Source organism: Oncorhynchus tshawytscha, linkage group LG02, assembly GCF_018296145.1.
Source record: "Oncorhynchus tshawytscha isolate Ot180627B linkage group LG02, Otsh_v2.0, whole genome shotgun sequence".
Lineage (NCBI taxonomy): Eukaryota > Metazoa > Chordata > Actinopteri > Salmoniformes > Salmonidae > Oncorhynchus > Oncorhynchus tshawytscha.
This window is the reverse complement of record NC_056430.1, coordinates 59,646,409-59,659,976: the sequence shown is the minus strand read 5'-3', so window position 1 is coordinate 59,659,976 and position 13,568 is coordinate 59,646,409. Positions and strand designations below refer to the sequence as shown.

At 40.0% G+C, this 13,568-nt stretch overlaps 1 protein-coding gene across 1 annotated transcript in view; it reads left to right on the top strand.

Moving 5' to 3' along the window:
* The window catches only part of LOC112265849 (potassium voltage-gated channel subfamily H member 1), a 53,167-nt gene that overhangs the window by 33,282 nt on the left and 6,317 nt on the right, over positions 1-13,568 (top strand). The window contains exon 11 of the mRNA XM_024443401.2: positions 6,489-6,685. Coding sequence (XP_024299169.1) covers positions 6,489-6,685 — 197 coding nt within the window. The remainder of the gene's footprint in view (positions 1-6,488; positions 6,686-13,568) is intronic.

Here is a 13,568-nt window from a genome sequence, read left to right as displayed (position 1 = left end):
TTAAAGAACACCAACTACAGATACACGTGCTTGTTTGAGCATCTCAGTTTAGATTCAGTTTAACAGGTGACAAATAGATTAATATTGTAACATGCAGTGGGGAGAATTATATTGCCCCAGTCAGGAGCCCAGGCTTTCCCCATAGATGGTAGAGTTCTCGTCTCTGGACCATACAAGCTTTAGAGTGCATTCTGCTAAGGCACTTGTCTCTCTCTACATCTGTCAGCTACAGTTGAAGTCGGAAGTTTACATACATTTAGGTTGGAGTCATTAAAACTCGTTTTTCAGCCACTCCACAAATTTCTTGTTAACAAACTATAGTTATGGCAAGTTGGTTAGGACATCTACTTTGTGCATTAGAAGCTTCTGATAGGCTAAGTGACATCATTTGAGTTAATTGGAGGTGTACCTGTGGATGTATTTCAAGGCCTACCTTCAAACTCAGTGCCTCTTTGCTTGACATCATGTGAAAATCAGCCAAGACCTCAGAAAAAAAATTGTAGACCTCCACAAGTCTGGTTTATCCATGGGAGCAATTTCCAAACGCCTGAAGGTACCACGTTCATCTGTACAAACAATAGTACGCAAGTATAAACACCATGGGAACACGCAGCCGTAATACTACTCAGGAAGGAGATGCGTTCTGTCTCCTAGAGATGAACGTACGTTGGTGCGAAAAGTGCAAATCAATCCCAAGAACAACAGCAAAGGACCTTGAGAAGATGCTGGAGGAAACAGGTACAAAGTATCTATATCCACAGTAAAACGAGTCCTATATCGACATAACCTGAAAGGACGCTCAGCAAGGAAGAAGCCACTGTTCCAAAACCGCCATAAAACAAGCCAGACTACGGTTTGCAACTGGACATGGGGACAAAGATCGTACTTTTGGGACAAATGTCCTCTGGTCTGATGAAACAAAAATATAACTTTTTGGCCATAATGACCATCGTTATGCTTGGAGGAAAAAAAAGGGGAGGCTTGCAAGCCGAAGAACAGCATCCCAACCGTGAAGCATGGGGGTGGCAGCATCATGTTGTGAGGGTGTTTTGCTGCAGGAGGGACTGGTGCACTTCACAAAATAGATGGCATCATGAGGAGGAAAATGATGTGGATATATTGAAGCAACATCTCAAGACATCAGTCAGGAAATTAAGCTTGGTCACAAATGGATCTTCCAAATGGACAATGACCCCAAGCATACTTACAAAGTTGTGGCAAAATGGCTTAAGGACAACAACGTCAAGGTATTGGAGAGGCCATCACAAAGCCCTGACCTCAATCCTATAGAACATGTGTTGGCAGAACTGAAAAAAGTGTGTGCAAGCAAGGAGGCCTTGCAAACTTGACTCAGTTATTTCAGCTCTGTCAGGAGGAATGGGCCAAAATTCACCCAATTTATTGTGGGAAGCTTGTGGAAGGCTGCCTGAAACATTTGACACAAGTTTTTTTTTTTTTTTTAATGAAAGGCAATGCTACCAAATACTAATTGAGTGTGTGTACACTTCTGACCCACTGAGAATGGGATGAAAGAAATACAAGCTGAAATAAATCATTATCTCTACTATTATTCTGACATTTCACATTCTTAAAATAAAGTTGTGATCCTAACTGACCTAAGATAGGGAATTTTTACTAGGATTAAATGTCAGGAATTGTGAAAAACTGAGATTAAATGTATTTGGCTAAGGTGTATGTAAACTTTCGACCAATGTACAGTTGATGACCGGGGTGGGATTCTTTCGATACGCCTATGGGGCCTGGGCACACAAATGCTTCTAGAGAGAAGGGGGAATACTGAAGCATGCCACGATGACAGTTCTACGCTCTCCATCAGAGGTCCAGGCGTTTGGCATAGATGGTAAAGCTTTAATTTTTGGACTGCAACATTGTAAGATTGTTTACCTCCACGGCACTTGATGTACATTCATTGGTATGTTACACTATATTTAGATACTTCAAATACTGCCTGAGACACCTTTGCTATTTGTCTCCGTACAATAAATGGTGAAACACTATTTGTAATGGTGGTCTTTGTTCATATGTACAGTATATGCATGCAACTTAGATTATGGAAAACATGTCTCACACTCATTGTTAGTAGAATAATGAATGGATTGGGAAGATTTTGGCATAGTCAACTTTTAGAAGGTTAGTAGAAAAGTAAATAATTTAATCCACCTAAATATTCTGACATTCACATAACATTTTAGTATTTGAAACAAACATTAATTTCATATAAGCCTACAGGCTCTTTATCAGGTGGTGTAGGGCTTCATTGTAAATCAGAATTTGTTCTCAACTGACTTGCCTAGTTAAATAAATGTTAAATAAAAAAACATTTAAAAAAGATTATTCCAATGCATCCAACATTATGCATGCCCACCATGGTATTAGGCAGCTGCTATTTGAGAACTCGTCTGGTTTAAGGAATCTTATTGCAGAGCACATTGTACATCTGTTTTTAGAGAAGATTGTATTGCAAGGTATGCTATATGTGTTTGGCCAATATGCAGCTGTCCTTTTTTAAAATCTCCATTCTAGCATACATGACACACACACATATTTCTATCTACATGCTTTTATTTTGGTTTCTTTAAGCCTGCAGCTAGTTATATGAAATTATACATATAATCAGGACAAAACTTGATTCAAAAATTGGATTCACTGACAGAGCTATTGAAACACAAATTGGCATTTACAGTATCTGGCTAGGGTAGTCAAACTGTAACATTGGCTAGCTTTCAATAAATTGGCTAAATGGTCAACGGAGTTACATCTTCATAAGATCAGGACAAATCGGATTGCAGTTTGCATATTTCAAGTGCACTTAAATAGATATTTATCTTATTTCAGTTTTTGGGAGCTATGTTCCTCTTCGTCAGACAGAAGCTCGTGTTTTCACCAGAGGCTGTGTTTACATCGTAGATAGATGCAGGCCATTGGCTGCCGTCATCACAAGGGGTATGTATGGGAGTTCTGATTTGGTTCCATGTTTAGCATTTCGGCAAATTTGCCTGAGCAGACAGAATGGTGAAAAATGCTTCTTATGAGAAAATATGCAAGAATTGAAGGTGCCAACAAATGTTATAGTCATCATAAAAATGTTTTACGGTCATATACAAAAAATTGGATCATCCCTCAACGGGGATTGATCAAGTTCAGGGTTTCCGGGTTCGGCCAAACACGTAATATAATGACAACCATGATATTGATCAAATTAAGCCTGGTTTGTTGAAAAGTATTTTTAACATGGTAGCTAGTGTAAGCCTAAGAGCGCCTATCTAGCTATGGTTCAGCTAAACGTCAGCATTCCGCTAAAGCCAGCACGTTTGTAAGACTGCATACATTATTTTGTTTACTTAGCTAAAGTTTTGTAGCAGTGTAGCCTATATTATTATATGAATGATACTGTATGATAACGTTACTTTACCTTTATATTCGTATGGGAGGGATAAACGTTCATTATTTATATGCTAACGTTACTTGATCATGAAGCATGTTAATGTTAGTTAGCAGGAGTTCGCTTTGTATTGCTAGCTAATTTAATGTGTACGGATGAGAAAAATCATTGCTTGTGGATTGTAGCATTATTCAACAATAGTTTGTAGTTTGTTTTAGAAGAAAAGTTGCTCTGCTTGTTAAATAGTTTGTGCGTACTGGCAAGTGGCTACTGTGATATTTACGGTATATTTGAGCTGTCGACCAAGAATGTTGCATTGTCAACCACAACGAAAGGTAAAGCAAGGATGTAATGTGAATTGAAAAGTAGATATACAAACCCAATGGGAAGAGGATATTAACATATCAAATCAAATGTTATTTGTCACATACACATGGTTAGCAGATGTTAATGCGAGCATAGCGAAATGCTTGTGCTTCTAGTTCCGACAATGCAGTAATAATAACCAACGAGTAATCTAACCTCACAATCTAATTTCACAACAACTACCTTATACACACAAGTGTAAATGGTGAAGAATATGTACATAAAGATATATGAATGAGTGATGGTACAGAACGGCATAGTCAAGATGCAGTAGATGGTATCGAGTAAAGCACTTCTCTCAAAGCACTTCATGATGACGGAAGTGAGTGCTACAGGGCGGTAGTCGTGGGGAGCACACAATGCAAATAGTCCGGGTATCCATTTGATTACCTGTTCAGGAGTCTTATGGCTTGGGGGTAAAAACTGTTGAGAAGCCTTTTTGTCCTAGACTTGGCACTCCGGTACCGCTTGCCATGCGGTAGTAGACAGAACCGTCTATGACTGGGGTGGCTGGGGTCTTTGACAATTTTTAGGGCCTTCCTTTGACACCGCCTGGTGTAGAGGTCCTGGATGGTAGGCAGCTTAGCCGCAGTGATGTACTGGGCCGTACGCACCACCCTCTGTAGTGCCTTGCGGTCAGAGGCCGAGCAATTGCCGTACCAGGCAGCAATGCAACCATATCTCGATGTTGCAGCTGCAGAACCTTTTGAGGATTTGAGGACCAATGCCAAATCTTTTTAGTTTCCTGAGAGGGAATATGCTTTGTTGTGCCCTCTTCACGACTGCCTTGGTGTGTTTGGACCATTCTAGTTTGTTGTTGATGTGGACACCAAGGAACTTGAAGCTCTCAACCTGCTCCACTACAGCCCCATCGATGAGAATGGTGGCGTGCTCGAGCCTCCTTTTCCTGTAGTCCACAATCATTTCCTTAGTCTTGGTTACGTTGAGGGATAGGTTGTTATACTGGCACCACCCGGCCAGGTCTCTGACCTCCTCCAAATAGGCTGTCCCGTCGTTGTCAGTGATCAGGCCTACCACTGTTGTGTCTTCTGCAAACTTAATGATGGTGTTGGAATCGTGCCTGGCCATGCAGTCGTGGGTGAACAGGGAGTACAGGAGGGGACTGAGCACGCAACCCTGGGAGCTCCAGTGTTGAGGATCAGCGTGGAAGATTAGTTGCTACCTACTCTCACCACCTGGGGGCGGACCGTCAGGAAGTCCAGGATCCAGTTGCAGAGGGAGATGTTTAGTCCCAGGATCCTTAGCTTAGTGATGAGCTTTGAGGGTACTATGGTGTTGAACGCTGAGCTGTAGTCAATGAATAGCATTCTCACATAAGTGTTCCTTTTGTCCAGGTGGGAAAGGGCAGTGTGGAGTGCAATAGAGATTGCATCATCTGTGGATCTGTTTGGGCGGTATGCAAATTGGAGTGGGTCTAGGGTTTCTGGGATAATGGTGTTGATGTGAGCCATTACCATCAGCCAATCAGAATGAGTTCTCCCCCACAAAAGGGTTTATTACAGACAGAAATACTCCTCCGTTTCACCAGCTATCCAAGTGGCTGGTCTCAGACGATCCCGCAGGTGAAAAGGTTGGATGTGGAGGTCCTAGACTGGTGTGGTTATATGTGGCATGTAGTTGTGTGGCTGGTTGAATGTACTGCTAAATTCTCAAACAATGTTGGAGGTGGCTTATGGTAGAGAAATGAACATTCAATTATCTTGCAACAGCTCTGGTGGACATTCCTGCAGTCAGCATGCAAATTGCACACTCCCTCAAAACTTGAGACATTTGTGACATTGTGTTGTGGTGACAGAACTGCACATTTTAGAGTGGCCTTTTATTGTCCAACACAAGCTGCACCTGTCAGGTGGATGGACTATCTTGGCAAAGGAGAAATGCTCACTAACCGGTATATAAACAAATGTGTGCACAACATTTGAGAGAAATAAGGTTTTTGTGTGTATGGAACATTTCTGGGATCTTTTATCTCAGCTTATGAAACATGGGACCAACACTTTACATGTTGCGTTTATATTTTTGTTCAGTATATCCCCCCAGTCTATTTTATTCACAAAGGTATATTTACCCAGTCACTCAAAGCTGCACTGTAACTCCCAAATCTCCCATAAGCTGTTTGATGCATTTCATCAATCCAATTTGGACACTGGAAAGGGACAGATTTGCATTTTCATGTGTGAAAACCAAAAGGTCTGCATATGTGTTAATAACCATGGCTTATGGACTCTTGGCTAATACTTTTTTTGATCTGTTTCCAGAAAAGTAGAAGCTCGGTGAAGTGAGGGATGCAACTTTTCATTAGTAAGAGCTGGAATATGTTGTTTTACAATTCAGTACAGCGTCTGTTTACCTTCTAGGCGACAAGGCTTCTACAATTGGTATCGCAAATGCACTGTGTATCATTTTACCCCGTTGGTCTCAAACTAGATATTTTTTAAATACCAGTTACGTAACGCACTCTTTTTCAAATGGTCTTTTTTTTTGGTGTGTTCACATTGTACAGGCAGTTTGCATTGAAGAACATTTCAGGATAGAGGTATGACCTTGGGCTTTTGACTTTGTATTACCATAAAAGGCTGCAAGATGAGCTTCATGGCAGTTAGATTCATATCATTGTGGATGGATGGGGTTTCCCTTGTTATCATTCACCTCACTACTTCTCTCTCCCCTTTCTATCCCCTGTTTTGTATGTTCACAGGAAAGGGAGACGTGTTTGGGGACATCTTCTGGAAGGAGGTGACCCTAGCCCAGGCTTGCGCCAACGTTCGGGCCTTGACTTACTGTGACCTCCACGTCATCAAGCGTGAAGCTCTGCAGAAAGTTCTGGAGTTCTACACGGCCTTCTCTAACCACTTCTCCCGCAACCTGCTGCTCACCTATAACCTCAGAAAGAGGGTAAGCTGCCCGGGAACATTGCTCTCTCTTTGTGTCTCAATAGTCTCCAATAGCTTATTGATTGGCAAAAAAAATTGGATAGACTCCTAAGTTATTTATTTTTCACCTATCCAGTCCTTTCCGAACAGTGGTCTGGAGGGAAACGAGAGCTATTTAAGAATATTGGGACAGAGATCTCTCTGTGTCCTGCAGTTAATAAAAGGAAAGGTTGATGGCATCTCCCTCATTGAAAGTGCTCTTATTTATTTATTTTAAAAGCTGACGCGTCAAACTCAATTGATCTTTCTCAAAGATGGCTTTTTTGGTGGGTGTGGCACCTTATCTTTATGGGAACTGCTTAAAAGATAGACTCAGCAATATTTCATCATCAAACAGAGTGGGGCAACTTTTGGCTAGACATCAACAGCAGCATAAATGAAATGACTTCTGCCTTACAGGCATAAACAACAACAATCTGCCAAAACTGATGTCATTGCTGAGTCTACCTTCATCATGCCGAGTCAGTTATACTTGGTGTCTCACACTTAATTTGTGACGCTGGCCTTGCTGTTTCACCATAGTTAAATCTCGTTCCCAGACACATCCGGCCAATGTTCGCAATATCTGGGGACGAGGTTACACCATAATTGATTCTCTGTGGAACGTGTCTTTAAAGAATTTTCTTGGACCAAGAGGAAGTGAGATGGTGGCCAGTTCCCGGTCTTTGTTGAATAATTACTTAATAATGGATTCACCTTGTCCTTGTTTGTCTGTAATTGAACCTGTTTACTGACTTGTTCCTTACCTGTAAAAAAAATAAGGCCTCTAAACAAAGTATCAACTACACTATGCTCTCTCAGCCTTTGTCAAAATATTATAGAACCCAGGTCGCTTGTGTTAAAGACAACCTACGGATTGCTCCAATAGGGTTAGCTCACGTAGGGGGACTTGTAAGGTGGGCTCATTAGCGAGGATCGTTACAATATGGCAATCATCATGGCGTTTGAATAGTATGTTAGAAATGCATAATTTGACAGATTATTATTAATGGTGCAGATTAATTCATTATTTTTTAATGTTGCATTTTTTAACAAATGGCCCACTATGTCTTATTGATCTGAATATCAGTGCAATAAGCTTCTAGACTTTAACCATGGTAGCAATGAGAGCGTTTCTTCATTAACTCTTTACACCCACTCAAAACCTCAATACAGACAACAAATTGATAACTTGTAAACCATGAACATCACAGAAAACCCACAGCATTTTCTATAAAAAAAAATCCAAGTACTGAAATTGATTCAACTTCGAAGAAGAAAACACAGCATATTCACGAGGAGGACATAGCTTATTCATCAGAAGGGGCTGTTGCTTCATCAAGATGCAATCCTCTGTCCTTGTCAATCATCATCCAATTCAAACTTGAGTATAGAGGAAATAGAGGTCATGTTGACTATTACGATGGCTCACTTTTACCGCATATCCTATTATGGTTTGTCACGATCTGCACCCTTAGCCGTGGTGCATGTGGTTTCTCGCTGTCATCAAGGTTATTGCTTTGTTTAGTCTAGAAAAGCTTTCAGGTGCATAAGCCTCTTTAGGCAGCCACTGATCCACCATACTTTTCAGGTTAGGTAACCAGAGGGATTGATTTGGCTAATGCTAGAACCTGCTGTTAGGTATGATACAGGGCAGTGATCATTAGGCACCAAATTGAAGAACTACCTGGACCTGTCCAATTAGAAACGCTCATTGTTGTTTTTTTATCGTGTGCCCTAATGAACACGACCCGGGGTCCGCCATAGGGTCGTGAGGCCCATTTCTGTAGGTTATGCCCATGGAAATCAGTAACACACCAGTTGATGGGCCAATTCTGGAGGCCCATCATGATAGCTTTCGATGTCTGTCGACAAGCGCCATTTTTCATAGACCTTTTGCATTAACTCGAGCTGATTAGGCATTTAGACAGTGAATGTCGAAAAGGTCAAATATTGATGAGTATAATAAGTCATATTGATTTCAGAAATAAATTGATTGCATAATTGACACAGTAGATAGGTTTCCATCCAATTGGCGACAGATTTTCATGTGAATATTAAAAAATATGCATAAAGAAAATATGCTAATTTTCCCACCTGTGGCGTTTCCACCAAAATGACTTGTTGCAGATAAATATCTGTGTGTGATGACGTAGTGCACACAAAATGCACTCTTCACTTAAGTAACGAATAAAAATATGTCTAATGTGTCTATCGCATTTAAGTCATAGTGGGAGGACCACACACCATGTCATCGCGACTCCAAGTTTACTTTGATATGGTTATTATATCAATATTTGCTCATAAAAGCATTTCCACAGCCATTTCTCTCATCATTAATTTTACTAACACACAAAGATCCAACTATGTCAAACAAACAAATTATCTGTTGCAATTTATAAAATTGTACCGAAACTTCCTGTTTCCACCACAGCACTCATGTTTTTTGTTTTGTTTTTTTACACGGTATGACTTTACTTGCATAAAAAACGTGGTTGGAAACGTGGTTTATGTTTAATGAATGAACCATACACTCTAGAGAGACTGGACCAGATTCACCAACAAGAATTTCAATAGCTTCCTATTTATGTAATTTATTTTCGTTGGGTGGTTTACTTAGATCGGTTGTGAAAAGGGAATAATTAGGAACATACCCATTGTGGATCTATCTTTACAAAATGAAATGAGCTCTTAGCAGAGCTACTGAGATATGCAATCTGGATTTATTTTGAAAACTTAAATTCATGCCAGTTTATCAACCAAATTAAATGACACATGATCAAAAGTCTCCAAGGCTGTCGATTACTAGTTTAAAAAAAGTAAATGGCAATGCAACGATTGACATTGCAGCATCATCTGAGGTGAGAGAAGTGAAAATGCATCGTATATATAAATATGCCACTTAGCAAACAGCTTTATCCAAAGAGACATACAGTACAGCGAGTGCGTACATTTTCTACATTTGACGAGAGAGCTGCTTTCAACTTGTTGTCTTACAGTGCCTGCAAGATGGATGTCAATTATGTATGAATCTTTAATATCACCTTCATTTAACTGTTACGTCATATTAATTAAATAGTTATGGATGACTCATCCAACCCCACTCCTCGCCCCTGCAGCGTTTCACAGTTCTATCAACTTACTTGGTAAAATGTTTGCAATTCATAAATGCTTTATCTAGATAGTCGGGGCCCCGTTCCAAGTATGGACAAGCATGCATTACTTTCACGTCAATCGTTCATTGATGTGAATGGGAGACTTGCAGGAAAATGTTTGTCAAACCCACAGATCTAAAGTTAGAAATACTTCCCCTTAGTGATGCTAATTGTTTCCAAATCTCATTGCACAAGCAAAAGGCCCTTGAGATTTGCATAAAGTTTAAAAAAACATGACATTTCAGAAGGGGAAGTAACCTAGGTGGTGAGTGGTGTATTTTTTTATTCCCCTCTGTACCAGAATTCAGAAGGTCAAAGTTAGAAACAGGAAGTTTGAAAGACCTCCAGTATTGCAGTTGAGTGCAGCAGCAAGGGGCTTTGCACCAAAAATGATTCATAGATTAACACACGCGCTCTGGGAATATATTGTTACAGCAGAGAGATGAGTCACTAGTTCGATCAAAGTCCATGTGCCAATAATTTCAATTCGTAGTCAGTCATTCAATCAATTCATTTTCATGTGTATATCACTTTTTACAAATGAAGTGGTCGGGGGGAAAAGCATGGGCCTCAAATCCACAAAGAGCAGAAGCCGACTGGAGTAAAAAAAAAACCTTGAGAAGAACTAGACCCTAGATAGGGAACCCATACTTCTCTGACTGGCTGATCAGATAGTTCAGGGTTCATAATATTGACCACCAATGCCAGACAGTTGTCCTTTAAAAAGCAAAGTCAAAGCAGAGACTGGCAATGTTGCAAGGACAGCGTGGTGGAATCCAGCCAAAAGGGATAAAACACACTACAATCATATTCCCTCATTGTATAGTATTGGGCAATACTTTACTACTACAATACAGTACCTACTACCACATACCATCACTTCCATGTTGTGCTACAATGACTACCACTGCTACAAAGTACATAACTATTAACAAGATAAGTAACACCAACTTTTTGATCAAAAGACCAAATCCTCTCACAGGAGGTTGGTGGCACCTTATTTGGGGAGGACGGGCTCGTGGTAATGGCTGGAGCAGTATCAGTGGAATAGTCTCAAACACATGGTTTGATGCCATTCCATTTGCTCCGTTCAGCCAATATAATGAGCCATCCTCTCCTCAGCAGCCTCCATTGAATCCTATGTGTACCACCTCTCCAACCTAGGCTGATTAAACACTAGGTGGGTATTATCTGTCATCACCAGTCTCTCTCTCCATCTTCCCATTATCTCTTTCTCCTCTTTATTTCCCTTTCGTTGTCTCTCCACCCCTATCACGGCCTCTCGCTTCCCCTGATCGATCGGAAACCCAGCCCTGCTGCATGGGACCCGTTCTGCCGCACTGTGCAATAATGATCTCCTGTGTGAGAAATGACCCTGACTCGCTTGAGTAGGCACAATGCTGGTCTTCCACCTGCAATACCCCATACTGCATCGTCTGCAGTCGCTTCACAGGAAATATCTTTTTACATTACACATCTGGATTTACAAAAAATAAATCCCTCTACTCTATAAGGTTATTATGTCTTTTTCACCAATTAAAGATATCTGTATTAAGAAACCCTATGGAAACATTGCTGGACAAGTTTCAGCCCATATTACTGATCTTGTGAGAAATGTGGGATACAAGTCTGGGATACAGATCTAAATCTATACAGTAATGTGATGGACTACAGTATTTGTGCTGTATTTCCTAATAACACAGTGATCTACATGATTTCATGACCAGCTGTTTCCTATAACATTAAACAACTAGCTACAATAATCCACTCTAAAGCATTATGTACTAACGACTCTCTTATTCTTCATCTATGTTTTATTTATACGAACACCAAGAACTTTTAAAATTCCCCTGACCCACATATGAATCCATTGTCACGATTCATTTGACCAGATGAAATGACTAAATGAAAACCCCACGACTAGGTTAATAAAGATATTGATTACATGGTTAATGCCAGAATGATTCTGGGAAAGCCTCTGCAGTCTGCATGACCACATTTTAATCGTGATCTGAGAAAGGTCTTATTACTAACACGAGACACAGATTGATGGACACATTTGATTGTTAGCCATACTGCATCTCAAATAGTATCATGGTCACGAACAAATGAATATTAACTGAATGAATCTGCCACATTCCTAGAGACAGATAAATATGGAGACAGTTATGGGCAATGAGGCGACTTCTTGTAGCCATGAGTAACTGTAGCACTGTTATTTACTGAAGATGCTGGAGCTGTAACACTTCAGCTGTAGTGCTGGCATAATTACCGTATGACCGAAGGGTTATGGATGAAGATCGTCGTGAAGATAAAAGTTACTTAAAATAAAAAGTTAAGTAATCAATATCAATGTAGTACTAAAATAACATTAATTTACACCAAATAAAAATAAGAACATGAGATGTAAGCTAGCTATATACTGGGTCAGTTCCAATACATGTGTAGGGATACAGGAGAGGTAGATACAGTGCCTTCAGAAAATATTCATACCCCTTGACCTTTTCCAAATGTTGTGTTACAGCCTTAATTCAACATTTATTACATTGATTTCTCACCCATCTACACACAATAACCCATAATGACAAAGTGAAAACATGTTTAGAAGATTTATTGAAAATGAAATACATGAATCTAATTTCCATAAGTATTCACACCCCTGGGTCAATAAGTTAGAATCACCTTTGGCAGAGCTTTGCACACCTGGATTGTACAATATTTGCCAATTTATTATTTTCAAATATTGGCCTGTTTGAAAACTATAACCCCCTACTGCATCGCACAGTTCAGGCTAGAAAAATGTATCTCTAGAGAAAGTATGCAATATGCACATTGAGCTCACAGGGGAAAAAAACAAATAAAATGGAATTCAAATAATTGAACCGACGCTGGTTAATCGCTCAGCACTACTTTTTAGCCATACTGAATCCTTCCTCAGGTCAAGCAGTTCTCAGCTGTCTGGTCTGCCCGAAAATACAAAAGATCTGATTGGCTGTTCAGGGGATTGTGCTTTATGAATACACAAATGTAATTTGCACTGTGGGATAGTCTCTGCCTTTTGGAGCAGCCTTTGGAGAAGAGTCTGAATGTGTATTAGTCATAGACAGTCACTGTTTGAATGGACAGCTAAAGATGCATTTGCAGGCTTTGAGACGGAAAGTTGTTGGGTTTTGATCCTGACCAGTGCTTTGCCTTAATCTGGCAAGTTTGAAAAAAGCATTGCTTAAAGCATTTAGATAGGCATTGGGTCAATGTTAACCTCACCTACTTCACTCTAAAATATCTGATGCGACGAGAACTAATTAATTTCAGTGACTTGGTTAGACTAATACAATTTCAAGGTTTAAAATAAATGCTCCCAAAACCATACCTGTGCTCATAGCCGCAGGAAGTAGGGATGCTGAGGGCGCTGCAGCACCCCTTAACATCTTTATTATTATATATTTATTTGTTTACAAAACTAGTGCACTTGGCCTTTAAAAGTCTTCTATTAGCAGACCGATATAAGATTTGTCCTTTAGATTACGTTTCCTATCCCCAACATTACTTATTTATGTGTTTGTATTGGTTTATGTGTCACCTGCCATGATTTCAATGTGGTTCAATATATTCATTCATTTTCATTCAAAAAAGGGGCCACACTTTGCATTTCCACTGCCTTGATATTTAACTATGGTGAGGGGGAAGCTGCTTTACTTTTTGCCGCTACTG